This window comes from Rhinolophus sinicus, linkage group LG16, assembly GCF_036562045.2.
Source record: "Rhinolophus sinicus isolate RSC01 linkage group LG16, ASM3656204v1, whole genome shotgun sequence".
Taxonomy (NCBI): domain Eukaryota; kingdom Metazoa; phylum Chordata; class Mammalia; order Chiroptera; family Rhinolophidae; genus Rhinolophus; species Rhinolophus sinicus.
The window spans coordinates 25,645,162-25,673,050 of record NC_133765.1 but is presented as its reverse complement, the minus strand read 5'-3'; the positions used below and the strand labels follow the sequence as shown (position 1 = coordinate 25,673,050).

The following is a 27,889-nucleotide window of genomic DNA, read 5'->3' as shown; positions in this document are numbered from 1 at the left end:
CACGAGAAGGCAGGCATAGGTAACATAGGAAATACCTTCAGAAACATTGCTCTCTCGTCGGGCGTGAAGTCGGAGGCCAGAATGTCCCAGAGCCAGGTAATTACCCTGTGACTTCCATGAAAACCACCGTAGTACACTGTGTGCTTCCTGAAAACAATGCAGACAACAGGCTCAGCCACACATTCTGCTGGGCGCCTACAGACACTGACAGGCAAGGAGGTTAGACAAGTGGCACTGACGACTGACTACTCTTTAAGCCACAAGCGCATGCCTTCCCAAGCACATGTCCTCGAAGCGAAATGGGCAGAGAGGTCAAGAGCTGGCCCTGCAGCCCCAGGCAGAAGCCAAAAGGAGACCCTGCAATACTATTTCCTGCGCCTTCAGAGAGCCCTGCAGTCCTCAAGATGTGCTTCCACTTCTCAGTCTCTAGGCAGACAAGGGGCTGAGCTTTTATTCCAAAGCCACTCCCCCAGTGATTAGGGTGGGCTCCTGAAACAACTCTCCAAAAGGGACCCAACAAGGCAGCAGCGCGCTTTCTTGGAGGCCTAAGAATTTCACCCTCTCCCCGTCACTTGCTCCTTACTTTAAATCTTCCAGATCAATCTCAGCATTGTCACCAGAAATGAGACGCTGTAGCTCAGGGGTTGAGAACATCCGGATCCAGTCGGGCTTGATAATGGAACGGAACCCGCTAATGAGGGCAGCTGTCTGGTTTTTTATCTGAGTGTGCATTCGAAAATGTGCCATCAGATGGATGTAGCTAATTCTGTTGCCAACAAAAGAAAACGATGGAAATTAACAGGGCAGGGCAGGCTGTTCCCAATGGACTGAGAGATGAGTCCAGTCATTTCTGAACCATTTTAACAAAAACAGAAATAGTACCAGAACACTTCACCAGAACAACGGAGATGACGCCGATGACAGCTCTCCTGATGGTACACTGTGTGCCACTGTGGGTGCGTTAAACAAGGGCAGTACCTCATTCACTCCTCCCAAACACAAAAAGATAAACATCAACCAGTGGGTAATACACATCAGGATGACACCCACTGTGTCAAGAAGCAAAGTGACATTCTCCAGGTAAGGAGAGGGCCCTTCTTGGTACAAAGGGTACTTTTTGGACTTGAATTTAATTTCTTCCGTCTGGAATATACCAATTAAGATATAATTCAGTCCTCCAATAAGCTTTAAGGCATAGAGTAACTGTTTCATGTTGAAACTTCGATCAAAACCTTGCTCACCTGGACTGAGAGTCTAGGCCACGAAAAGGCAAGCCTGCAGACAGTTTTAACCAAACGCAGTCGGCTTATGTTTAGGTTCAACTGGGCAGTCAGCGCACTACCAACAGTTCCGGGTAGACCTTCCAGGTCTGTTTCTATGAATACAGTGATCGCATCTATAACTGTGGGATCTGAACAAGTGAAATACGTTCCGAGAGGCTTGCTAGCATCGCTGGTTTCTTAGCAAACCATTTATTCAGAGGTGAAAAAACTTGAGCTCAGCCCAGACACAACAGTTAAAATTCCCAATTAGTACAGTCCAAATACACCTGTTTAGCCCCACAACGCTCAGATCTGAGTCACTGACCTTGAACAGATCCCTATTTTTAAAAATTATCCAGCAGTGAACTTGCACATGAATACACTTAAATATGCCTTTATCTATTATTGTTACTCCTTTCCTATACTCTTTGAAACAAGTTACTAATACTGTTCCATTTTGCTGAGAGAGAGGGAGTGGGAGATCAAATATTACTCCTAAGGAGGGGGAAACTGGCACTGCTAGGCCTTGGAAGGCAGTTTGTAGAACCGAATACCCCTGCCCTTCTACTGAAGTTTTACGCTAAGAGCATGTATGAGTTTGTGAAATACTTTCCACATAGGTGGTTTCCAGGCAGGGCAGGAATCACAGTCCTGACACACGCTGCACTGAGCCACAGCCCCTGGAGGTTGTACACACAGCTCCTACCATCAACCCTATGCCATCAGCCTGGGAAAAACGCCCCCCCACCGGAGGGTGGCAAGCAGGATGTGACATGTGACATATCCGATGATGGTGACGATCACTGCTCTTATGTATTAAGGCCCAGCTTTGAGCCAGACATGCTGGAATGTATTTTACATGTGTTATCTCATGTGAAGTCCTCTGAAGGGGTGGAGACACGGCGGGAGGTGAGGCAGGAACAGGATCCACCCAGGTTCTCTGATGCCCCCGGGCAGTTACTCCCACCCTGTGTTCTGTTCTTTCTCAGTTGTCAAACTAACACCCCGTGGCCAAGAGTCAAACGGGTGTATTTCAATCACACTGAGCAGCAGGTCTGGTCTTCCGTCTGGATAAAAGCTCCCAAGCATGCTCACCGACTGAACCACCCGTGCTCGGTGCTCCGGAACACTGGGCTGGAACACGCAACTGATCCGAGAGACTCACCAGGTGGGACTGACCTCTCCCTTGTCACTGAAGAGTGACATTCAGATTAACAGTTCAGATGCACAGCTGAGCCTGGCGGCAGGAGAGGACTGACTGACAAAAGGGTCAATATCTACTCTTTATGCTAGGTTTTCCTGTTAGGTGAGAACAGCACTGGGTGGAGACAGTGCATTCAGGGGTTTTGCTTCTAGGGAGCCAAGTTTGACATTTATGATAGATTCCTAAAAGCCTGTTATCTGTGACAATAGATGCTGGGCCTCAAAATCTCCCGTCTGAGGAACTGTCTGCTGCATTTGAATTCATTACTGTGTGTTCTCAAGAACAGTGTTTTATCCAACTGCCACATGCTATCATTCCCAAATGATCTGCCCCTCCAACGTGTCTTTCCGCCTCTGTGCCCTCTGGCTTCAGGACTGCATGCCTGGATGGCTCAGAATCCATCTGTCTGAATCTGGAGCCGTCATTAAATTCCTAGGAACGCCACGGCTTGGGTGCCTCTGACCTTAGAAGTGCTACTGCAAAAAATAAATTGTCAATTCTTATTTTGCAAATCGAATTTAATACGATTTTAGCCTATGAACTGTAACCAGTAAATTCCATTATGATATTTATGGCCTCTTTCTACTTCAATCTATCTTAATAAATTCTCAAAGTAAGCCCGGAGAGCCAGAATGAAGTCTTTTCAAGTGGTGACCTTAAAAATCGAATTGCTATACTCACTTATTTTCATTTGTAACAGGAATGGTCTTCCCTCCAGGAATCAGTTCATGGCAAACAAGCTGGGGGAGAAGATGGGGAGCAATTACTCGAGAGGATGCTAGTGGGGGAATAAAGCTTCCTGGAGATGAAAGGGCCCGATGCCAACGTCCATGATAATGACAATTCAGATGAGACATGTTTGGAAACAATGCTTTTCACAAAAAGCAGATGCTGCATGATCGATATAAAAGGTTTCTTCTCATCTGATCCTTGTTCAGACATTTGTATTAAGGCTTCAGGATGTGGTGGAGGGGAACGTGTTAACATTTAAGGACACAATAGGATGTTTACAAGCATCCCCTGGAATACTATGCAGCTCTTTAAAAAATATATGATGCAAATTTGTATCATGGACACCTCAAACCTATGTAATTTTACTAACAATTGTCACCCCAATAACTTCAATGAAAAAAGAAAATTTACATTATTGAAAAGCAGGGGGAAAAGCATGCATGGTACGGTATCATTTCTACAAAAAAGAAAAAAAAAATTACACGCGTGCCCAGGGAGAAAAATCTTGAAGGACACAGGCCCCCGTTAACAGTGGCACTCTCGTCACCAGCGCTAGAGGTGGTTTTCATTTTCATGCTCTTTGTATGGCTAAATATTTGGTTAGGAGTGTGCATTATTTTTATAGTCGGGAGAGAAAATTAAGAATGTCAGGAGGAAGATTCAAAATCTGATTAAAGATTTATTTGAAAACTATAGAATCAACTGCTTTCCTCAACTTCAAGAACTTCACTGTACACCTGAAACTTATATAAAGTAATACTGAATGTCAACTAGAACTGAAAAAATATAATAATGAAAAAAAAAAGAACTTCTGTGGGTCACCTAAAATTCAAAGAATGCGTAATTTTAATAGAAATTCTGTTAACGTAACTCTAGAGCTGTAGAAAGTTTGAAAAACAGTGACCTCTAGTCCCACTGCTGTCTGCATCTTGGGGCGTGCCAGAGACCTGAAAGCTTGAAGGGCCCTTGGGAATCACCCGGCCTGATGTTTCCCATAAAGGGCTCCAGGGAAACACTTGTCTGTGAGCCGTTACGTAGAAAATCGTTCTGTGAGGTGGCATTCTCCTTCTCTGAAAGCGGAGGTCTGTGATCAAATGAGTTGGGAAAAGTTGAGGTGAACATAAGCCAGGTTGCTTTCTTACAGGCTTCTCGAAGCCCTTACATGCCAGACTAGGTCTTCAAAGAGAGGGCAGGACATGCAGACGTTTACAGAGCGGCCGGTGACATGGGCCCAGCAAGGACTCATGTTTGGTCAATGGGATTTTTTTGAGATAAAGAAAAGTGTGGCCTGGGGAGACCGTGTGACCTCTCTGCGGCGACACAGGCAGGGCTCCAAGAAGCCCATCTGCAATACTAAGCTCATGGCATGGTTTCTGCATAGCAGCCCTCAGACGACGTGCAGAGAGAGGCTTGTGTAGGTAGGGATGAAACTGGAAGGGACTGAGGGCAGTTCTGAGAAAAGCCGAAAGGAAAAACGTGGGGAGCAAACACCCCTGTGGCCACGATTCCAAGAGTCTTTTCTTTCTGCTCTGCTCTTTATAACGAGTGGGAACCAGGACAAGATTCTGTTAGAGGCACTTCGTCTCAGTGGCTTCTTCCTTCTCTCTAAGTTACAATCCTCCATGTGGGACTGACAGCTAATCCTCACCATAGTAACGAAAAGCAACATTCCAGCAGGAATGACCCAGAATGCCACCTTGGCAAAGTGAGGGGAGAGAAAGCAAAGGCCATGTCAACCGGGAATGGAAGAGGGAACGCCCTGCCCTCACTCCTGCCTGGCAAGGTGGGAGAATGAAGATGGGCGAGGGGGACGGAGGAAGAGAGGCCAGCCGGCCAGCCAGCCAGGTCCTCCAGGTTTGTGGACGTCCTGGGTGAAGCAGCAAGAGCAGGGCAGGCCTCAGGAAGCCCACGGAGGGAGAGGAAGGAGAGCTCGGCCACAGAGGCTGACTTACCTGACCCATGACGTCCTCATCGTATGACAGCGTCAGGCCCAGGTCAGCGATATCCCCATCATAACGCTAGTACAACAGAGAAGGGGAAAGTGTGGGGACCCAGGAGGGCCATCTCCTTGAAGACTTTCACACTCCTGTCCCACGAGGCCTGCTTGGGGAGTAATGGCTGTAGCTGCCGTGCAGCTTGACGCACAGAAAAAGGCCCCTCATCACCTCGAGGAAGGAGGAGGGAGCATCAGGCCTGAGCGGCAGTGCCCCGAGCAAGCCACGCGAGAGCCTCTTTCCACAGCAGGACCTCTTGTTCCACCACACACCCCGCTGGGCTTCCCTCCTCTCTGACCTCACACCAGCGCTCAGCACAGCCCTCCCGCCTTTCCCCACTGACCTTAATGGAAGTGAGGTTTTTATAGAACTCGGAGTCCAGCGACGGCAGTTCATCCACAGAGCTGTAGAAGACGCTGTGGTGGTGCCCGAGCAGCTGGCTCAGGAAGAAGGATGCGAAGGGCACGTCCACCACAATTCCCTGGGCGAGGGGACAGACAGAAGCTTGCCACCCGTCCAGCCAGGATCCCGGGTCAGTGACCGCCATCAGGGGCCGCTCAGGCTGCCCGCCCCACCCCCAAGGGTGCCAAGGCCATTTCCAGGCACTTCCTAAAGTTTCAACCTGGAGAACACCACCTCCCCCGCACTTAACAATAGAGTGTCTCCTGGGGACATTACAGCACAGCGGTTAAGGGCATAGGCTTTGGAGCTGCACCGCTCAGGGATCAAATCCACGGGGCCTCAGCTTTCCCATCTGTAAATGGGGAACAGCACAGCCTGTCAGTTGTATATAAAGGAGCACGGTGTGGAGTAGCACGGCGGACAGGCTCTCACCAAGAGGCAGGATGGGGGAAACTTCCTGGAGGACAAAACATCTAAACTAGACCTAAGGAGCAAAGGCCTTCAGTGCGAGACCCACAGGCAAGCTCCAGGGACAACACATCAGTGTGAGAGGGAAGGGAGGCGAGCAGCGAGGCCAGAGAGGCAGGCAGGGCCAGGTCAGGAAGGGCCGCAGAAGCCTCCAGGAGTCTGGATTCTACCGTGAGGGCAGCAGGGAGCGCTGGGAAGGCTCTGAGCAGGGCAGTGTCACATCGGTACTGTATGTGGGGAATGAACCAGAGGAGGAAGGCAGGAGGCAGAGGTACCGCACAGGCAGGAAGCCACCGCCTAACACCAGGGAGAACTGCCGGCAGACTGGCCTAGGGCAGCGGCTGAAGGACGGACAGCGGTGTGTGGACTGGAGAAATTTAGAGGGGGTGCTGAATCACACTCAGCAAGGGCCTGTCACAGAGGATCAGGGGGCAGGGGGTTACACGAGTGCACGAGTGCTGCTCCTCATACGGGGCCCACTACGTCCTAACTTCTTCCATCCATACTATTATTGTTGGGGACGGAGGAGACAGATGGGGCCCAGGAAACGGGAGGGCATTCACAAAAGCCAGGAGGTCATGCTTTCCAGCGGACCCAGACACCTCTGGGTCTCATCACAGCTACGTGCTTAAAGGAAAAACACAGCACATGCCTAGGTAGGTCCTCATGAGATTTTTTTTAAATGGGAATCAATTGAGAAGTCTCCATTTTGCAGATGTGAAAATAAGCACAGAAAATGAGCCCAGGCTACGCAGCCGGTCCCGAGCAGGAGGACCGAAGGGTGTCTGGGCAGGGACTCAGACAGGGCCCCTGACGACTGCGGCCAGGGACTGAGGCCGTGGACAGAGGCGGCCCCCAGAGAGAATGATGGATCACGTGGAGTCAGAGGATGTCGGCCCCACATGGCCTCCTTCCCTCAACTTGCCCCAGCTCTGGCTCTTCCCCTTTGGAAGGCCTCCTGGCTCCTCTCAGGTCTGTGATGGCCTGTGAGATGAGAGGGGCTCAGGGGCTTCATTCTCTGCCTGGCTACCTGGGCCCGAGGGAGCTCCTGCTGCAGCTTTCCTTCCTTCCCGAGGAGCAGGACTTTCAGGGTACGGGGGGGAGGGGCAAGTGCCACCAGGAGGGCGTTCTGCCAGCTCAGCCCAGTGGAGAGGGACTGGAGCTACGTGGGCCTCACCGGAGCCTGCAGAAGTCCACCTGGCCCTGACCCCACAGAGACTGAGAAGGAGAAATTCAGACACCTTTCTTCTTAACGACAGTGAGGATGGACTCCACTTCCCCCATGAGCAGGTCCAGGCACCATTGGAGGTGTTCCCCCTATATTACCTCATTACCATCTGCAGTAACCAAATAACGTATTATCCCCACTTTACTGATGAGAACCTAAAGAGGGGACCTAAAGAAGGAAAGCGACTTCCACGCACAGTCACATAGCTAGCCAGGGAAGACCAGTCTGGGTCAGTTGCTCTGGGCTATGTCCTACCTTCATGTTCTAGTCTGCAGCCATCTATCTCCCAGGCACCTCTGGCTCACTTCCAGGCACTCAAACAAAGGATTTTAAAACAACTGCAACTACTACCAAACCCCTCAGAATGCCACCCTCATACTACCTGGACTCTACTTGGAGATCTGGCTCTGGCACATCACCCCTCACCCCTCAGGAAAGCAGAAGGCTGGCCTGGGTCAAATTTGGATTCTACCACTGAACTAGCAATGGGACTCCGGGTCCCATCGCGACTTCTGGAAGCCTCAGTTCTCGTATCCTGACGTCCACAGGACAGCAGCAGCACCCCAGGACGACTGAGAGGATTAAATGAGACAGCACATGGGTAGCACCACGTGTTTTGTATGGTAATCTTGCTTCCTGTCCGTCTTTCCGTGACTTTATCCTAGTGACAGGTAGTTTACATGGCTGGGCCTGATCACACACATGCATACGAAGCCCAGCGGTATTTCTCCCATCTTATTTTCCATGCCAGTTCAAGGCTCTGGAACTCGCCTACCTCATATACAGCTTTCCCCAGCATCTTGCCCACAAACTCGAAGAGCTGCAGGTAATTCTCATGAATGTAAGAGGTGGGCGAAGGGTAGAGCCTCTCATCCCCACTGGTTGTCTGCAAGGCAGAAAGACGGAGAGAGGCGGAGGTTAAAAGCCCTGTAATGAGCAAGCCCAGTGCGTCACGTTTCATTTGTCACCCCGAATCTGGCTACTGTCAAGCCGGCTCGCGCCCCCTTAAATACCTTGAAGAGGTTGAGTGCTGGGTCAAACACCCTCTTGATGATCTCTTCCAAGAACTCCTTGAAAACACCGTCCTGATCAATTCCTGCCTCGTCCACCCCGAGGTCATTGACGAACTTCACGCGGATCACGCCTTTCATGGCATGCTGGGAAAGCTGCCGCAGCTGCTCGTAGCCGTCCTGCCAAGGGCAGAGTTACAGCCCATTAGGAACCCAAGGCCTTCTGCGTAACTCAGGGCTCCCCTCAAGGCCCCTTCTCCCGTGAGCAGCCTTCCCAGTGTAAGAAACGTGCAAGTCAGGATGCATGGGTGCATGAGAAGAGTCGTTCTCACCCGCTTCAAACGATAGCCTGTTAAAAGGGAAATTCCTTTCGGGGGATGTGACTTTCCCGCTGTGTGGCAAGGGGGGGGCTTCCCTCAAGAGGATGCAGGGCAGCGAGACAGGCAATTAGACAAGATGGGTCAGACAAGCTCTTGGCCATCAGACAAAGGACAGAAGAAACTGAGACAAGATCGCACCTCTATTTTAATGCTAAGTGTATCTTTTAGCTTACGGTAAAAATCAATCAATCAATCAATCAATCTTAGAGAGCTAGAAAATGAAAAATAAAAATACCCTCCACCCTCAATTCGTGGTATCTTCCCCCAGAACCTGAAAGGCCTTGTGAGTCATGCTGAGGAGTTTAAATTATATCCTGCAGGCAATGGGGAGCCACAGAAGAGTTTAGGCAAGGAGCAACATGGCTGGCTTTCTGCTGGCAGCAGAGCAGACGGATGGCAGGGGATGGAGCAGAAAGCAGGGAGACGGGGCGCAGGAGTGATGCTGGGCCTGGACGAGGGCAGGAGCAGACAGGAGAAGCCTCAGCGTGCTTCTGGCTCACATTCAGCTCCCTTAAGACACGCAGCTGGTCAGCACGTCTCCCCTACCCAGAGCTCTCGGACACAACTTCTGAGTTCCCTGCTAATCGTCCTCCGTAGTTTGCCTCTTGATTCTAACCTGGTGAGGTCTTCCTGGCTCCCGATTCTGTCTGTCATCTAACATATTTCTGGCATGTGGACACTGCTAAGCAAGCTGCTAAGGTTTTTATTTCAGTGACTGTAAAACAGTGCTGAATAGGACAGGACCCAGGCAGGAGGCCTTTGGGCTGCCATGAGGCCCATTCGGCAGGGTGAAACCTACGTCTTTAGATACTGTCACATAACATCCTGCTGAAGCCACCTCCCATTTCCCCCACTCAGTCACAACTGCGGTGCTCTCAGACGTTTTGCTGACAGACACCATCTCCGTGGCATCCACCCATTTGCTGCTCTGGCCCCTTGTCACAGAGCAAATGAGGCCAGTCTGTTTTGGGGAATGCTTGCTGCTCTGCTGTCAATCACATTTCCCTTGTGATCCAAAGGACTGTCTATGGTGGTTCCCAATCTTATTCAGGGTTAGGCTCTAGAGTTAGAGAGCACGGAAAAAACGACCTGTGCAGTCCCGTTAGTCAGCTGAAGGAACAGGAACACAATTGTGAGAGCACAATCCTGAAAAGTGCTTTTATGCACATGAAGTTTGAGAATCCTTTCGTTGAAAACAAGGGAGAAACAGGAAGTCACCATGCAGCTGCTGTAGCATTTAAACCATTCTGCCTAAATTTAAGATAATTATCTTGGCACTGACCCTGGGGCCGGTGGAGAATACAAACGGGTTCCCGCTTGCCTGCAGGATTTCCTCCATGCTGCTTTAACATGAGGCCTCCTTAACCGTAACCCATCAGCAAGGTGTTTGGGTTTCGCACATTCAGTGAGAAGGTGTATGTGAAAGCACTTAGCACACAGCAGGCGCCCAGGAAAGTGTGCTGGACTCAAACCTCAATTTGGCTTCATCAGCCCCACATCAGCCTCTTCCTTGAAAAGTTGTAGAGAGAAATTGCCGCCTGCCTCCTCTGGTGTATTTCCTGTCGTGCTTTCCCCCCACCCCCCACGGCACTCTGGACACTGGTGTCGTTACCAGAGGATTAGCTCTGTGCCCCTTACGAGGGTGAGCGGGAGGAGGGCACGCCTCTTCTCTACTGCATTGCAACGAGCAGACGCAGAACGCTGACCCAGGGACAGGAGAGCTGGCTTTGTTTTCCAATGACTTCAAGACCGGATATCCGAGTGACCTGACTGAGGAGCTGACTTTCTTTGGCCTCAGGTCTGTCACGGACAGGGTGAGGGGCAAGAGTTGGGCAAGGGTGCGTGTAAGGTTCCTTCCAGTCCTGAAATGCCTGAGTTCCAGCCCCAGGTCACACCCTGTGAGGGCAAGTCCTCCTGCAGGATGAACACCCGGTCACCTGATACAGAAGCACTGCCTTCAATACACGCTATTAAAAAGGAAACAGAAAAAAAAGCCTTGGATATCTAAGTCTAATATCAACTTTTTGATGCCCCCTTGTGTCCAAATCAAGCAAAGGCCACTGGACTCAGGTTTTAATCAAACCACCAGATCATAACAACACTATGGTAATGGAATAAATGACCCTCTCCCCCGAATTCAATAGGGACACCAGTGATCAATTTCACAATGAGATATTTCTAGTGGGACGTAAAGAGGAAAACAGACTTTGCCTAAAACTTAAGACAGACATCCCTCCTTTGATGTCCCTGAGCGACGTGTTTAAAAAACAGCTGGCTCGGGCAGCCAGGATGCCACGTGACTTTCCCATAAGCAACGACACTTGAGGAAGGAGTCGGTCGGGGACTCTATCCCTTTCAGGAGACAGCAGAGTCCCTGCCACCCCACTTCCTGTGGGTGCTGGTCACATGGAGGGGGAAGATGGGTGGTGGGACGGAGGAATTTAAGAGACGAGAGGTGCAGCCAGGAAAGTGCTGGAGAAGGGAGTATGGACAACACGACGGGGCTTTTTCCGCTTCGAGTCAAAGTGAAGGTCGCCAACTGGTGGCCCATAGGTTGAATTCGGTGGGAAGACAGGAGTTATCTGACCTTCCAGGTACTTTACAAAATATCATTAGTTCCCAACATCAAAAGATCTGGGGAATTCCCACAAAACCCTGAATTTTGGCCTTCTCTTAAAAAACGAGACTCCTGGAGCACAAACCTCCGCTGAATGTTTTGGGGGAGCACGTGTTCTCCACCTGCCCACTCTCTACTGCTCCCCGACACGAAAGCTGGATGTCAATTGTCATTTATCAATCCACTTGTGGGGCTGTTTCTCTTAAGGAGATCACCTAGACCGAGGGCTGTGTTTGCAAAGCAGAGGAGAGCAGTGCAAGTGAGGGATATTTCTATTTGTTCAGTGTGTACACAAGGTGCCCCCGCGCTGCAACCCTCTCAGCCAGCTTTCCTCACTCCCATGCCCTGCAGGGTCCCTGTGGGCACTTACGAGGCTTCTCCCTGCTTTTACCAATGTCAAAAATATCATCGTCTACCGCATGCTGCCTTTCCCAGCAGACCTCAGCATCCGTCACCAGCGGTCAGGGAAACTAAACAAGGGCTCCAGGAAGGAGTGTGAATGCCGCCAGGGAGACATGTCAGCACGCAGGGAGGAAACGCTGCAGCCACTGCCGTCTGCTGGTGGCTGGCTCTGTGGCCATGGCCTGTCCTGGGATGCCACCACTGCCTTACGTGGCACGACCTACTAGGGAGGAACTGTGGCTGGGGTGTGATAACAGGTCTGACGAGCAAGCGCGGGCAAATCAACCAGGCCACGGCTCTCCTGGGAAAGGGTCCTTGGGGCTCAGTCACCAATCCCACCGCTGGCAGGACCCGCACACGCAGGCGGGCTGTGCACGGCACAGCCCTGGAGGGGAGGGGGGCGGCACGCACAATCGCAGGTACAGACATTTACGATGACAGTGTCCAGCAGACAGTAGTCAGGGTCTTATTCCCACAAAATCAATATATTCCGACATGGAGGCAAAGTGTTCTGAGGAGAGGCACTTATTTCTAACTCACATGAAGTCGCCACACGGTGGTGGTAACCCGGGACACTGGCTTTGTTTGGCTAAGGTGGGCAGCTTCCTTTTTATCTCCTAAGCTGCTGACTACAAAGAACTTCCAGCCGGGACAAATGCCTTTCCCAGTAGGGCTCAGTGACACCTACATTCCAGCCTCCACATTCACAGCTGGGCATCTGGGCAAAGTGCCTGCCTGGACAAATGGAGTTTGCACAGACATGAGATGTCTGCACGTGGCACTTCCTGTCCTCATTTCAAAGAGGCACGAAGTGTTTGATGCTCTAGCCCAGGGGCCCTTGTGGAGAAAAGGAATACTGCACCGCAGGTCTGAGGCACTGAGGACACATTTAATCACGCAGCTCTCAGAGCAGGAAACCAGACAAGTGGCAGCTGTCCTGCTCCCACAGCCTTGATTTCAGTGCCATTAGATCAAGGAGTGACAAGAAGAGTTCAGAGGCAACAGGTCATCCACTAAAAAACCCACATTTCCCAGAGAACACTTCTTTGGGGTCTCTCACCTCCAGCATCCGGGAGCGGCGGATAGTAATGTGCGTGACGTGGGGGGAGGCGGAGCTGGTTTCCACGAGCCCCAGTTTCTCCTTCTCCTTGGTAACCATGTTTCGGAACAGAAGAACTCTCTGAAATGAGCAAAGGTGAGACCAAAACAGGGTCAACAACGGATGATTCCCTCAAACACACTGTATGAAAGGAACGAAATTTACGTCACATGAGCTGCAACCAGAATGGGACACTTTGATACGTGCTGCAGGTTAGAAGTGACTTGGGGGACAGTAAACAGTCCCCCAAACACTCTTGGGAATTAAAAATATAACCGAATACATGCCAAAGAATAAAGGTTCCAGAACGAGTCGTCTGGCTGCAGCTAGAGGCCAGCAAAGAACAGCCTAGGAGCAATCAGTCAATAATTCACTATAAAAACCTGGTTGCAAGACAAGTTTACAGAGGCGGCTTTTCACAGCCGTGCCTGTTTTAAAGGAAATCAATATTATAAATTTAAAAAACAGAAATATTTCTAGGGCAATTTTTTTCACTGTCAGAAATTTTTTAAATGATCCTATAGAATAAAGGTTCCTGACCTTTCATCTGCCTCCTCTGTGCCCTCAAGTACACTGTGGTCCCACTGGTAATAGTTCTCAATTACTGTTTCAAAAGAACCTCTCTCCTTTCTCAAGATTCTGATAAGCTCCTTTAGGCAAACACTGACCCTTGACCCCAAGCTGGGTTTCAGCATCACTGCTGCAATAATAGCACTCAAATAACGTCAGCTGAATGAATATATAAATCCAACCACAGCTGTTTTTCGTTTTAAAATGGGAATCCCCTCAAAAGTCAAGAGCTTTGTTAAACACAAATAAGAACAGTAATCAGAACAATAATAATAAGAATTAACTATGTACAAAGGGAAACTAGTGCATTTCATTTGATCCTCTATAGTAACTTATGAAGGAAACATGCTTATAACAGAGAAAGCAACTGCCAACAGCTTCCTAAGGAGAGATGTATTTGGTATAAGAGCTACTTTCAGCACAGCAGCTCGATGCGGCTGGTTCATGAGTCTAGAAATAGGGCTGAAGTGCTCTGCAAAGCGCTTGGGGCTCCAGGGCCGCGGGGACAGGAGAGCACAGACGGAGGAAGAGCGAGGTGTCGGGCGACATGGGAGGAGGGCACTCCCGCCTCTCCCTTCTATGGTGGGGGAACTGGAGGCGGTCAGAATAGGTATTTACCTTGTGTGGGGTCACGTAGCATGACTGTTTCCGGGGACCCCACATCGTTAGCATGACCACCTGAACAAGGGGTGTCCTTTTATGGAATGTGAAGCAGAAGATGAGCTTCACGTCCGGGTTCACTAAGTTTGGGGCAGAGAGAGCACACACAAAAGCAGAGCTGCAGAGGTGCCCATGAGAATGTGCCCATGTTTCCCCGAAAATAAGACTGGGTCTTGTATTAATTTTTGCTCCAAAAGATGCATTAGGGCGTCTTTTCAGGGGATGTCTTATTTTTTCATGTACAACAATCTACAGTTATTCAAATACAGTCATGTCATCTTCTTCTGGAACATCGTCATAACATACTAAATGCATCCGTCTGGCTGCCGATCTTAACTGGGGCTTATTTTTGGAGTAGGTCTTATTTTTGGGGAAACACGGTAGCCAAGGAAAGATTGGATGGGGCTCTGGATTTCCAGGGTGCGTGGAAGGTGGTTTGAGGCAAACTTAACCAGCTCTCAAGGGGCGGTAAGACCTCAGCAACAGCAGAGGACATCTGGTTAAGGGTCATTATCCCCATTTTGCAGATAAAGAAAAGGACTCACCCAAGGTCACACAGCGGGTGGGCAGACTCAAACCCACAGCTCACGCACAGAACACCACACCACACCACACAGCTGCTGCCCAGCCCACATGGCACTAAGCCTTCTAGGCCAAAACGAGAGAGAGAAGCTGTAAGTCCCAATTGGGAGATGAATGTGTACAAGCAAAACGTAAGAAGAGTGCAGAGGAAGCAGGGTTGTGTGCGTGAACTAGGCAGAGTTGGGGCTTTGCAAAGTGTTAAGGAAAACGAGAAAGGCACCCACTTGAGTGAGATCAAGAACAAGGGAGAGATTCAGCCTTTAGGGACCGAGGGCAGAGGGGTAACAGGGAAGGAAGCAGGACTGGGGAGCCCCTTTACCCTCTAGCACGAATGAATCATGGCAGAAGGTGGCACACCCCCGCGAAGCACAGCCAGAGACAGGCGACAAGTGTGCCCTCGTGGCTCTAACGCATCAGACCTCAGACACCCTCCCCGACCTCCTGGTGCCGTCACAGGGAGCAGGACGGGCCAGGAGATGAGGAAGGGCCCTATTTTCCCAAGGGAGGGACCAGAGAGATTTTATGAGCCAAGGACAGAAAGCCTTGATGGCAATCTTAAGCAAAAGGAAAAAATGGTGAGGGTTAGGATACACTCTGGACTCACAAATCATGCAAACTACTCTCCAGAGGTTCCCTCTTTCCTGTTCACAGCACCCCTAATGGCTCAGCAGTATTTTCATGGCACTCCTGGGTCAAAAGCAATACTTAACAGTTCCATTTACTTGGTAGTTAGGGCCTAACAACGTAATAAGTATTTATGTGCTAAGAACATAGTAATTGTATTGTAAAAAAAAAATACATTGAAAAAAAGATTTTTAAATTTCATTTTTTAAAACCCAGCTTAGAAAATATGACATCATCCAAAAAAAAAAAAAAAAAAAAAAGCTGAAACTGGGAACCCTAGCTAGTAGTACTTTCATAATAGTGTCCAACAGATTTCACTGTGTTCCCCTCAAAAACTCAAAATATCCCAGGGTACCCCAGCACACCGTTTGTGAGCTATGGATATACAGAGCAGAGATTCCAGACTATACGATACGGGAATGCTCCGGTTCAGGCTGAACTCATGGACACACAGGTGCAGGACATGGCGCTGTGGTTTAAGTCAGACTCCACCAAATTGGATGAGGTCCAGGAGATGAAGGGCTGGAAACCACCACCTTAATGAGGATAGTTGGAGAAGGGAAGGCTGCTACCCTTAGAAACAGACTCAGAAGGCAAACGAGAGATGCCTGTAAATTTCAGATTAGAGATTCCACCTTCAGTGGCCAAAGGGCAGAAGTTACAGAGAAGTATAATAAATCAGCTTATGCTGAGCCAGAATGTTCCATCATTGGGAAGCGTAAAGCAACGGAATGGCCTATTTTGCAAAGGGAGACAGCTGAAGGGGCTCCCTCAAGGAGGGCACATGTGATGAAGTCATCGCCATGAGGCCCCTCATTTCTGAGCGGCTCTACTATCAAGTATAATAAGAATTTAAACAACCATATCCATTTGCGAATCACTGCTGGAGGGTATAGAATGGCAATTGTAAGTATTAACGTCAAGGTCGAAACAAGATCAGAGAGCAGTGAGGGGGAGTAAGACCTCTGAAAAGTGAGATTTAATTTACAAACATGTGACTTACGCTTTTCTAGAAATGTCTATTTTGTCAAAAGACAAAAGGAAAGGAAAGGGCACATGTAGACCTGTAAGAGCGTCTTCCCAAGGAGCGCAGAATGGCCCCGGTACCGCGCTACACACAGGGACGTGAGCCGTCTCTCATGTCCCTTGGATCTGTGACAGCACGCTCTGCTGGTTTGCTCCCTTTGATGACTCCTTCTCTCCTGCAGGGTTCTGGCCTCGGTCCCCTGATCTTCTGACTCCGTCTGGTTCCCTGAGCACCTCATCCATGGCCATAAACACAGTTAGGAGGTTTGGGTCCTGTCTCCAGGTCAGGCCTCTCTCCTGAGCCCCACAGCCACATGTCCAATGGCCCCGAGGAGTTGCTGGCACCTCCCATGCTAGCTCCTCAAAGCTGACCTCGCCAGCACTTCCCAGACCTGCTCTGGCCGTGCTCCTATGTCAGGGAATGGCACTCCCAGGCACCTGGGCACCCAAGCCAGAAACGTGAGCATCATCTGAATTCCTCCGAGTGTCATCTTTCTCTAAGACCTGTTAAGTGCCACCTCCTTAAAAGTCTCTTGACCTTATCATCTTTCTACTTCCGTGACCCCACCCGAGACCAGGCCGGATGGCCGTGACACCTCTGCCTCTAGCCACTGCCCCACACTACAGCCAGAAGAACTTTCTCGAGTAGAGCTCTGACCAGGTGCCTCCAAAGCTGAAAGCTCTCCAATGGCTTTGGACAACATGCAAGGTCCTACCCTGGGTTGACAAGGTCCTTGCTGTTTCAACTCCTAAAACGTCCTCAGCTTCTCGACGTCTGCCTTCTAGTTTCTCCAGCCAGACTATACGTCCGGCTCTCCCATGGTACCCACTGCGAGCTCTCCCCCGAGGCCCTTAAACACTGCCCACTTTTGCCTACACTCCTGCCCCCCTTCCCTGGGCTCCTACAGCAGCCACCCCTGTAGCATACGCACACCCCGCTGCCAGAACTGCCCGTTCATATTGTCTTCAATCTCTGTACCCCAATGCTTCGCTTACTACCCAACGCAGGTTCAGAGCCAATCACTGTTTGCATCGGCTGAATGAATGATCTCATGTCTTCATTTCCAATTGCTAGGACGGAGATGGAAAGTCAGGAACCATGTGGGGGAACAGAGACACCCCCACAAGGGGCCCAGCTCTGAGTGCAACTCACGTTTTTGTGAGGAATGACGTGCGGGATGTACTGCAGGACCAGCTGTGCGCGTTTTCTGTCCTTGTCCAGCTCCTGGAACAGCACACTAGGCTTGAGATCCCTTAAAGAGAAAAGACAGGGGTTGGGATCATGAAAACAAGAACAGTACTGTCTAGTGCAGGGCTGGCCAACGATAGCCTGAGGGTCAGATCGTGCCTGCTGACCGTTTCTGTCAAGTTTCAATGGGCCACAACCACACTGCGTCATTACAAAGTGTCTCTGTTTGCTTTCACGCTACAACGGCAGAATCAAGTAGTTGCAACAGAGATCGTCCAGTCTGCAAAGCCTAAAATGTTTACCGTCTGGCCCGTTCCAGAGAAAGCCTGCCAGTCCCTACTCTAGTGCCATCACTTCAAGAGTTACGTTAGAGTTGACATGTCATTGATGACAGAATTTGGACATGACCTTGTTCACTTGTTGCCGGACGATCCCCCCGACCCCACCTCTCAAAAAGACCCAGCTGTAGTTGTCATCCTAATTCTGCTGGTAGAAAACTGCCATTTATCTGTCATCATCTGTTCAGCACAGGGGCAAACTTTTCTTCCTGGCCTGGACCAGAAACATTTGCTAACTGTGACCTGGCTTTGTTGCCCTGAGCTCTAAGCATCTTCCGGGTACGCCTATCTTAGCAGGAGCGACTTGACAGGAGATGAGCTGTCCTGACAAGGGCTTTGTGGAACAGCAGCTTCCTCAGGGGGATGAAAGGGCAGGAGGAAGGAGAGGGCCGAACTCCTGTCCACTGAGCGCTCGGGCGCCTCTGCTCCCCAAGTGCCTTCCCAGCCCTGTGCTCACTTCCGCAGCCAGTGGTCCTCAGGGGCAAAGCGCCGCCGGCAGTCCCGCTCATACAGCACCATCAGCCACCCGTGGACGGAATGGAACAGCTCCAGGGTCTCGCCCTTGGCGTTCTCTGTGGGGCAAACACCGGGAGAGTCACACGCATGGAGCTGACTAGAACTGGAGAAGAGCTCTTGTCTCTTCCTGACATCATCAAGTCCCAACAAGGTCTTGATGTCCCTCACTCTGAAGTTTACATGGAACCAACAGGACCAAAAGACATGTTCTAAGTGTCTGTAGGAACTGAGAATCCCTCAGACACAGCCCCTCACGCTGCCTCCCCCTAGTACCTCATCCAAGGACCTTTATACTCTAAGGAACTTGGTACTGAATCCACAACTGGAAACACTTCAGGGGGTGGCCTCTAATCTGAAGTGTGTCCTGGCCCAGGCTTTATCTTCATGGAAATCAGCTCAAAGAATCAAAAGGAGATTCAGGGTGAAAGTAATCATCATGAGTAACCTTTGACACATACATGTACAACTTGAAAAACACATGGGAGGACAAGACTTCTTTAACCACACCCCTAACTTAGGAGGTCACAGATAGAGACTGAAGAAATAAGACTTCTAATTATGTGAAGAAATGTGCGTGTTCAGTGACTGCTGCCAGACAATAAGGCTAAGAATGAGCTGATGGGATAGACCCTGGCCCCCCTGCCTGCAGCACCAGTTGAACGATGGCTGCCATCTTTACCTTACCTACAATTCCGTCCCAGATCATTTTAAACACGAAGGAATTCAGGAAAGAGGAGATGGTGACCAGCTCTTCCAGTTTGAATGAAATCTGTTCTTCATAAACTTCAATGTCATCAAGGATCCTAAACCAGACAGAAAATTATACACAATTTCCTGATGAGAAAAGGGAAAGAAAGCGAGATCTGTACCTCTTACTAGACAAAATAATGTTAAGGATAAGCGGTATCTTTGAGATGCTTACTGCAAAAGTTACAGATAAAACGCTATCATGTCTAGGATTTGCTTCAAAGAGATGAGTGCAGGTAGGGGGTTTAGATGAAGCAAGCTGGCTATGAGTTGATAACTGCTGAAGCTGGGGATGGGCATATGAGAGCTCATTATACTGTATTCTCTCTACTTTCTATCGATTTGAAATTGTCCATAGTAAAAAGTCAAAAACTACAATTAAGGAAAAAAACCAATAAGCGCTACTCTCCATTTTTCTCATTCATAGGATCTGTGACACTTTAGTTCATGCCTGGAATCATGCCTGAGTATCAAGGGATCCTGACTGGCACTCTGTGTCTGCTGAAAGCTGTGGCAGCTTAGTCTGCATCTACAGCAGATACTAGTGGCACTTAGTAGGTGCTCGGGAAGTATTTATGAGTGAATGAATAATGTCTGGAAGAATATATGAATAAATGAACCATGTAAGATACGTCTGTACCTGAAGATCTCCTAAAACTGCTCCATTCACTTTAGAATATTACTCACTCTTGGGTTACCCTTGACCCAGCAATTCAGGGTCACACCCCTGCTTTCTTCCAACTGCTCACGGAGCTCTTCCCTCTGTGATTCTTACCCAATCTGCCACCTATATGTCCCTGATCTCCTCCTAACAATGTCGTCTGGCCTAAACATAACTGCCTGAGGTCCACTCTAATAATTCTTCACTGACCTTTTTGGAAAAATGTAGAATTAAAAGAATACCAAATACACAAGTAGACACATAAGCTACCGTGTTTACCCGAAAATAAGACCTACCCTGAAAATAAGCCCCAGTTATGATCATCAGCCAGACGGACGCAATTAGTACATTATAACAATGTTCCAGAAGATGACATGACTGTATTTGAATAAATGCAGATTGTTGTACACGAAAAAAATAAGACATCCCCTGAAAATAAGCCCTAATGGAGCAAAACTTAACATAAGACCCGGTCTTATTTTGCGGGGAAACACGGTAGAAGAACAAATAGACTGACTGCATGGGACTAACATTTGTTAATTGGCACTGTTCTATGCACTTGACATTCCGTTTCTCATTTACTTCCTATCAGACTGGTAATGTTATCTCTATGCTCCTAATGAGAACACTGAGGCTGAGAGGTTAAGCAACTCGTCCGTAACCATGATAAAAGAGCCAGCACACACCGAGCTCCTATGTGCCAGGGGCTATGCCGGGCACTTTATGCGCATTACCTCAGCCAATCCTTGCCATGTAGCGAAGAGGTAGGTGCTGTTGTTATTCCCATCGATAGACAGATGAGGAAACAGGCTGAGAGGCCTCCTGCCTCTGGCCCAGTGTCTCAGTAAGTGGCTAAGCCAGGTTTTGTACCCTGGCACCCTGGCTCTGGAATTTTCTAGTACATGACCTAGCACCGTGCATAAAATGGCTGAGGTGATTTGAACCCAGCTCCAGGAGAGCCCAAAGCCCACATTCAGTGGTACTGACCCTAAAAGGATTCAGCTCCCCGAAAAGGATGGGAACTAACAATTGCTGAACCCCTACTAGATGCCGCCCACTTTGTAAATGTTTTCTCGTCTAATTCTTCTAACGACCCTGCCCCACAGGACCAAACGTGAGCAGTAATCCCATCGGCAATTGCGTCCTGACTGACACTGTAGTCTGGTCTCCACCTCCAGCGAAGGCCTTCCGGCCACAGCAGGACCTACGTGATGAGGTGCCGGGAGCAGTCACAGAACAGCATCAGCATGGCCAAGAGCTGCTTAGACTCTTCAGTGTCATTGTTGAGGCATTCCAAGAAGAGCTTTAACCCTCCGTGGGGCCCCAGCTCACAGATAAACGCCCACAGTTTGGGCAGCAGGTCATCAAGGTAAGTGAGACCTGGAAAAGGACAGAGAAACCCAAGCTTCAGGTGGGGGCTCCATCTCGTCCCGATTCCCCTATCCATTGGGAAAACAAAACACTTACACCTACTAGGGAACATTAGATGTGTGTGAAAGGAGGTATAATTACTAAGACAATCATTATCAGCATGAGGACAACAATGAGAACAACAGCTAACATTTAATGGGTGCTTACTACGTGCCAGACGCTATTCTAAATACTTCGCATGCATTTTCTCCTTTCCACCTTGCGAAACCCAATGTTATCTCCATCTTAGGAAAAGGAAACTGAGGACCAGAGACGTTAAGTGGCTCAAAATCACACAGCCAATAAGTGTCAGAGCCAAGAATAGAACTCAGGTCTGTCTGACGCAGCATTTATGTTTTAAATCAGAGATCAGCAAATTATTTCTGGAAAGGGCTACAGAATTGGTATTTTTAGGCTTTGTGGTCCAATCTGTCACAAGTAGTCAATGCTACCATTGTAGCACAAAAGCAGCCATAGATAATATGTAAATGAATGGATGTGGCTTTGTTACCACAAAACTTTATTTGCAAAAGCAAGTGTTGGGCTGGATACAGTCCACGGGGCCGTAGTTTGTCATCCTGTAAGTGAAACTATCTTGCAGGCTCACCCACATTTAGCAAAGCTTTTTCTCTCATCTACTTCTATGATTCTATTTACGCTAAAAATGGGAAAGCAATGAATGACTGTAGCAGAGATACTCTCCAGCACAAAAATTTAACCCTGCGCAAAGCAGAGGACATTCTGAGTAGGCTTCCTGGTGGCTACAAGGCTCAGACACACAGGTTACATCACTATTTCATTTTAAGTCTATTAATGCAGCTCTTGGCTTAGAAAGCCTGGCTCTGAAGTTCCATGTGTCACTGAACATACGATACAGTGTGTTCCTCAAATTATTCCTCAGAAAAGGGGGAGTCACCTTATATTTGAGTCCCTATAATTCCTCTCATTTGATAGAATTACTTCATTTTGAACAAAGAACTGTTGGGGGAAGATGTATCAGCCTGGGATGGAGGCAGGATGACAGACTCAATCAACGCTACTTAAGGATGCTGAGAGGCTGACCTGAAAAGAACTGTAAAGGGGGCAAAGAAATGTTTAACATCATTTAGTTAGCATCCCTAAAGGTTTCTGACCTCACATTTTCACGGGTGGGAGGATGTGGTTATAAAATACAGCAATTTCACAATTTAAATATGGGTTAAAAGAGAAACAAAGGTAGTTACATTGTGGAGGTCGCAAATATGCTCCCACGGGGACGAAAGAAAAGCGACTGCCCTCACTCTATGAAAGGGCACTCACTGTGTGGACAGAAACACTCATTCAGGGCATCGTACGCCAGTTCAGTAAGGGCTGAAGCCAGAGCAGCTGAGAGAGCAACGAAGATGCCACGCTCCGGAGAGCTGTCAGAGGGGTGGCCCGGGGCTCCAGGGCCCTCATGTACACATGAGCAGCATAAACAGGACGCTTTGTAAATTTTGAAAGTAGGAAAAAACAGCAGTATTTTAAAAATGAGTGTATTTTCTGTACTCTCAGGTGTTCATAGCTAAAATGATTGGGTAGGATACATATAGTTCAGGAGTAGTTTATCTTCCTTCTTAAAAGTACATACACTTTCAAGCTGGCCAACTAACTTCTTTTTGGGTTTTTTCATTGGGACAATGGGGGATGCTTAAATTTGTGGTCAGCTTAAAAAGCTGGACACAGGCAAAATCATCTCATTCAACGTGCTTCCCAAACCTTCATGTTGGGTGCCGGGGCGCTAATGCTTGGTATGGGCGCCTTCTCAGCTCTCTTAGCACTCTCCTCAGGGAACCTGCTCGAGGCGAAGGTTCTGCACACCATCCCCCTTGCTCAAGCTCCCAGAGTCTAGTCACATGCCTGCTTGGCATCTCTGCTGCAGGTCCAGCAGGCACGTTACACTCATTACAGCCGAAACAGAACTCTCGATGCCCCACAAGCCTCACCCCCAGCTGCTCATCCCCAGCTCAGCAAATAGCACCACCATCCACACAGCAGCTTGGGCCAAAAATCTGGCATATCTTTGAAACGTTTAGGCCTCACTCCTCTAAATCCAATCCATTGGTGAGGCCTGTAAGACCCTACCTCTGAAACGTATCTTAAATCCTCCTGCTTCCATCATTACACCAGTTCAACTGTTCTCAACCGGGAATGATTTTGTCCCCCAGGGGCATTTGGCAATGTTTGGAGACATGTATGGCTGCCACAACTGGGGGAGAGAGGAAGGTGCTACTGGCATCTATAAGTAGGGGGCCAGGGGCTACCAACATCCTACAGTGGACAGGGCAGCTTCCACAACAAAGAACCATCTGGCCCAAAATGTCAACAGTGCTGAGGTTCAGAAACCCTGTTGTCCAAGCCAACCTTGCCTCTCATTACGTTCACTGTCACAGTGCCCATTGTTACGTTAAATGTATTTTCCCCTTGCTTATTATTGGTCTCTCCACTACTAGAATACGATGCCCTTGGGAACACAGGCCTCGGCTGTCTTATTCACCTCTGCATCCTCAGTGCCTGACACACATAGGTGCTCTGTGAATATGAGAAGATGAAGAAATAAGTGTGAAACAGAAAGGCAGCGGCAATTTATGATTAAAAAAAATATAAAATGCAGCAGAGGTCTTACTCCTCTATGTAGCACAGTTGCATGACCTGCAGACTTCTTGTTAGTATAATTCCAATTCATACCAACAACTCCTGCACTGCAACTACACAGGCCCCGAAGCCCAAGTCTCTGCTCAGAGGGTACTTTCTTCCTTGCTCAGCTAAAAAGGAAAATGTTGGGCGTACCCATGCAATGACATATGCAGCCGACAAAAATGAGGTTTCTGAAGAATTTCTGACATGACAAAATGCTTATAAAGTGACCATGGAAAGGGAAGGATAAAATTATGTATGTCAATCTAAATAGATACACGTAACACACTCAGGCGCAGGTAGTCCTGTCTGGGTTGTGGGACTAGGAGTGGTTGACGTTTTCTTTTTTCTGCTTCCTTGTCTTTTTCAGTTTTCTACACAGTAAAAAACAACCCCAGTGACTTTTTAAGAGCAAACCGTACTTCATAACGACAGTAAGAGCCAGGTCACAGGAACAAAGTGGAAGTGCTAGGATTGAGGTTAGCGTGAGCTGTTTAACTGAAGTGTAGTGACCTCAAAGAATGGCTCCAAATTACCCTCCTTCAAAACCTATTTTCCGAGTCAAGGGAGCCAGAAAAAAACCAACTTGTTCTAAGAAAAACTGTCTGCAACGTGAGAGATGGAAGAAGAGGCCTCGGGACTCGAACCTGTGAGTATCTGCAGGCGGATCTGGGTGAGAGTGGTCAGCGAGGTCTGGTACAGGACACAGATGTTGCAAACCTTCTGGACCTCCACCGAGTCCACGCGTTTACCCCCGACAGGCTTGAGGATGTTCCGCACCGACGCAGACTTCTGAAACGCACGCTTTATGAGATCTGAAATGGAGAGGGGGAGGAACGGTGAGCAGGAGGTCAGTCACCTGCCCAGTTCCAGTCTGAGAAGGGAAGAGCATGTCAGTAAAGCTCCTAACTCAGAGCCAGAGCCAGACAGTGGGGCTGCTGCTTGGGGCCAGCCATCCCTTTGGGGTAAATTAGAACCACCCGAACAATAGGTTTGCAGGTGAAACCCAAAGATGGCTTCATAGTATCTGAAAATTTCTCAGAACAAGCCAGGCATACCCTATTCTTACCCGGGATCCTTTGTACACTTAACTTCAGAACCCAGAGGTAAAAATTCCGAGGACCGTATTAGGGGAAGAGAGGCAAAGGTGAGGACTTGGTCGACTCCCAACTGCCTGTGCCTTTAGAAGGATGTAGGGGCGTCCACCTCAAGTACTGATACGTGCCTTGGGGTTGTACACTCATTTGGTTTCAAACCTTTCCATTTATATCCTGCTGAAGTTACATTTGCTGAGCCCATGCTCACTGACAGCCACCAGACAGCTTTGCAGCACACTGGGGAGCAGAGGGAAAGCCGCCCTGCACCTGGAAGTCAGCCATGGGCAGGTAACCCCACTGAATTATGTGTTAGCAGCACTTCAACTTTTATCAGAACGGGCGACAAGAAACCTTTCCAATGGGGACACTGCTATGGTGTTAGCCTGGTCAGTGAGCCAGTGTCCCCGTTATCAGGAGCCCCACATGGGAGGTTTCTTTTACGATTACAAAGTCAGAAAAGCTCTACTTCCTCTAAGAAACAGGTCTTCTTCCTGTTTATGAAAAGTAAGAAAGAAGGGCAGCCGGATGGCTCAGTTGGTTAGAGCGCCAACAACAAGGTTGCGGGTTCGATTCCCACATGGGATGGTGGGCTGTGCCCTCCTGCAACTAAAGGTTGAAAATAGCACCTAGACTTGGAGCTGAGCTGCGCCCTCCACAACTAGATTGAAGGACAACGACTTGGAGCTGATGGGCCCTGGAGAAACACACTGTTCCCCAATATTCCCCAATAAAATTTATAAAAAGAGAAGTAAGAAAGAGTCCCAAATCCCTTTTAATTTTGGCTACTAGAAATTCAGAGCCAAAGGGAAGTTCAGAAACGACTACAGCGGCCATCACGGACATTCTCTATACACGACCTTGATTTTGTTCATCTACTTTTTTCCCAGGTCCTTGTTTTCTATTCCTAAGGATTTTCTGTCACTGTTTTGTTAAATGTAAACTTGATCCAAGCGGTCTCAAAATGTTTGTGGGAGAAGTTAGAGCATCAGACGAACAGAGGGGGCAGGCACCCAGGAACACAGAGGAGCTGCCCTCCAGCTCAGCAGCAGAGCCACAGGCCAGGCCTGCTCCAGCCACTCACTCTTCACGGGAAGCACGTTCTGTGGGGATGCCGGCTGCACATGGGCCGGCTCCTGGTTCTCCAGCAGCTTCTTGCTCAGGATGTCACTGAAGAAGATCCGGATCAGAGGCACCCCCCACAGGAACTGCAGCTGTTTGGTGATCAAGGGCATTGACTCGTTAAGGCTAGGAGAGAGCAGACCAGGTATGTCAGTTCCACCTGACGGACGGCGAGGGACAGCCCATCCGGCTCCCTCAGGGGCCTTTCACTCAACATGGTAAATAATAATAATAATAATAACAGGGATCCACAAATTGCTGCTGAGGCCTGGATGTGTCAGGCACTGTCACTCTACGCAGACGTCCTATGCTACCAATAGCATTACTGCTCTTCCTGGGTCCCCGCGAGATGGCATGTCAGTCATCTCCCAGACACCCTCTATCAGCTCATCATCCTAATTCCATCCTGTCTACCACTCAGTTGACAGAAGCCATCTCATGCCCGCTGTGTTGCCCTCCGCTTCACTGCCAGCCTGCAGGCCTGGCCCACGAATCTCGTTGATTCACCAGCCTCCTGATTCACCATACTCCACGCCACAGCCCCAGTATCAGAATCACACCCTGAAATCCGCCTTCATCACCTCGCTGCTTGAGACCCTGTAATGGCTCCCACTGTCTTCTAGCATCAATCACAGGACTAAGAGCCACCACCCGCTGGACATGGGCCAGGGCTGCGGCGGGCTCTGCCATCCATCATCGCATTCAGTCCTTTGAGACAACCCCGGTCAGAGGGACTGTGAGAATTCTCTCCATGTTTCAGACGAGGAACGCAAGGTGAAGCAAGGTCCCTCCGAGAAGAGGAAGATGAAACCAGGCAATTCACCAAGCTATTCGGCCCCATCCTCTTCCCACGACATCCCTCCGGACTTCCCCCACCCCCTAACATACCCGCTCCGTCCTCCTCAGGCCGGGGCAGGGCCTCAGCTGGCAGCCTGTCTTTTTAACTGGATGTCACTCAGGTACAAGGTAAAGGGAGAAAATTTGGGATTTCCTTCCCTGTCCCTCACTTTTCTGCCTCAAGGGTACCTGCCAAGGACCGAGGCCTCAGGCAGATATCTGACCAGGAAAAGAGCTGGGCGTCACAGCTGCCTGAGCTCCAGCGGGCCGCATCATCTCAGCCCAGGTACATGTCTTTAAATTTGTCGTGCCATTTTACTTACTATCTATCTTTTAGGCTAGTATTTGTTTTTTCAAAATTTTTGAGTTCTTAATTTAAAAATTTTAAGTTTATATCCCACCTCTTGAAAAGGATCTGGGGTGACTTCTAGTCCCTAGAATCGTATTTTATTACCTCCAACATGTGGCAGTCCAGGCAGCCAAAAAAAGTAATATTGAAGAAGAAAAGATCATATTGATAGATAAGGGTTATAACTTTACTAAAGGAAAACAACAAAATACAAAATGATATGATCTCACTTTTGCAAGAAAAGGGAAAGGCAGGACAAAGACTGAATGGACGTGCACACAGGTTGTCTTTGGGTAACAGTACTATGGGATGGTTTTTATTCCCTTTTGGTCTCATCGATATTTTATACATTGAATACGTGTTTCTTTTGCAATAAGAAAGAAAACGACCTAAGCTGGGAGAAAGAAAAAGGAAGAAGCGAGAGGAGGTGCGAGAGAGGCAGGAGGAGGCAGGAAGCACAGTGATTTGCCCCAGGACTCACCCATAGTCCACGGATTGGGAGAACCAGCCAAGCACAGGGTGCCAGTGGGTCAGGTTGGATTTCTTCTGCGACACATACTTCTGACAGTAGCACAGCATCTGGGTGAGCAGACCCACAAACCCATCCGTCTCGTCCTCTAACACTCGGGGGCTGAGGGAGCCCAGCTGCAGGAGGTTGCCTACAAACAGAGAAGGCTGAGTGTGCTGAGCCCACACAGACGCGCTTTATCA

General features: G+C 49.0%; 1 protein-coding gene across 3 annotated transcripts in view; it reads right to left on the bottom strand.

Moving 5' to 3' along the window:
* UBE3B (ubiquitin protein ligase E3B) overlaps positions 1–27,889 on the bottom strand; it is a 54,748-nt gene that overhangs the window by 6,126 nt on the left and 20,733 nt on the right. For all 3 annotated transcript variants that reach the window (XM_019757440.2, XM_019757441.2, XM_019757443.2), the window contains exons 12-26: positions 27,660–27,837; positions 25,955–26,118; positions 24,424–24,591; positions 20,920–21,091; positions 18,988–19,106; positions 18,245–18,359; positions 17,414–17,513; positions 12,760–12,879; positions 8,304–8,480; positions 8,066–8,176; positions 5,536–5,673; positions 5,151–5,216; positions 3,148–3,206; positions 584–766; positions 36–147 (exon numbers count right to left, since the gene is read on the bottom strand). In XM_019757440.2, coding sequence (XP_019612999.2) covers positions 36–147; positions 584–766; positions 3,148–3,206; positions 5,151–5,216; positions 5,536–5,673; positions 8,066–8,176; positions 8,304–8,480; positions 12,760–12,879; positions 17,414–17,513; positions 18,245–18,359; positions 18,988–19,106; positions 20,920–21,091; positions 24,424–24,591; positions 25,955–26,118; positions 27,660–27,837 — 1,982 coding nt within the window. The remainder of the gene's footprint in view (positions 1–35; positions 148–583; positions 767–3,147; positions 3,207–5,150; positions 5,217–5,535; positions 5,674–8,065; positions 8,177–8,303; positions 8,481–12,759; positions 12,880–17,413; positions 17,514–18,244; positions 18,360–18,987; positions 19,107–20,919; positions 21,092–24,423; positions 24,592–25,954; positions 26,119–27,659; positions 27,838–27,889) is intronic.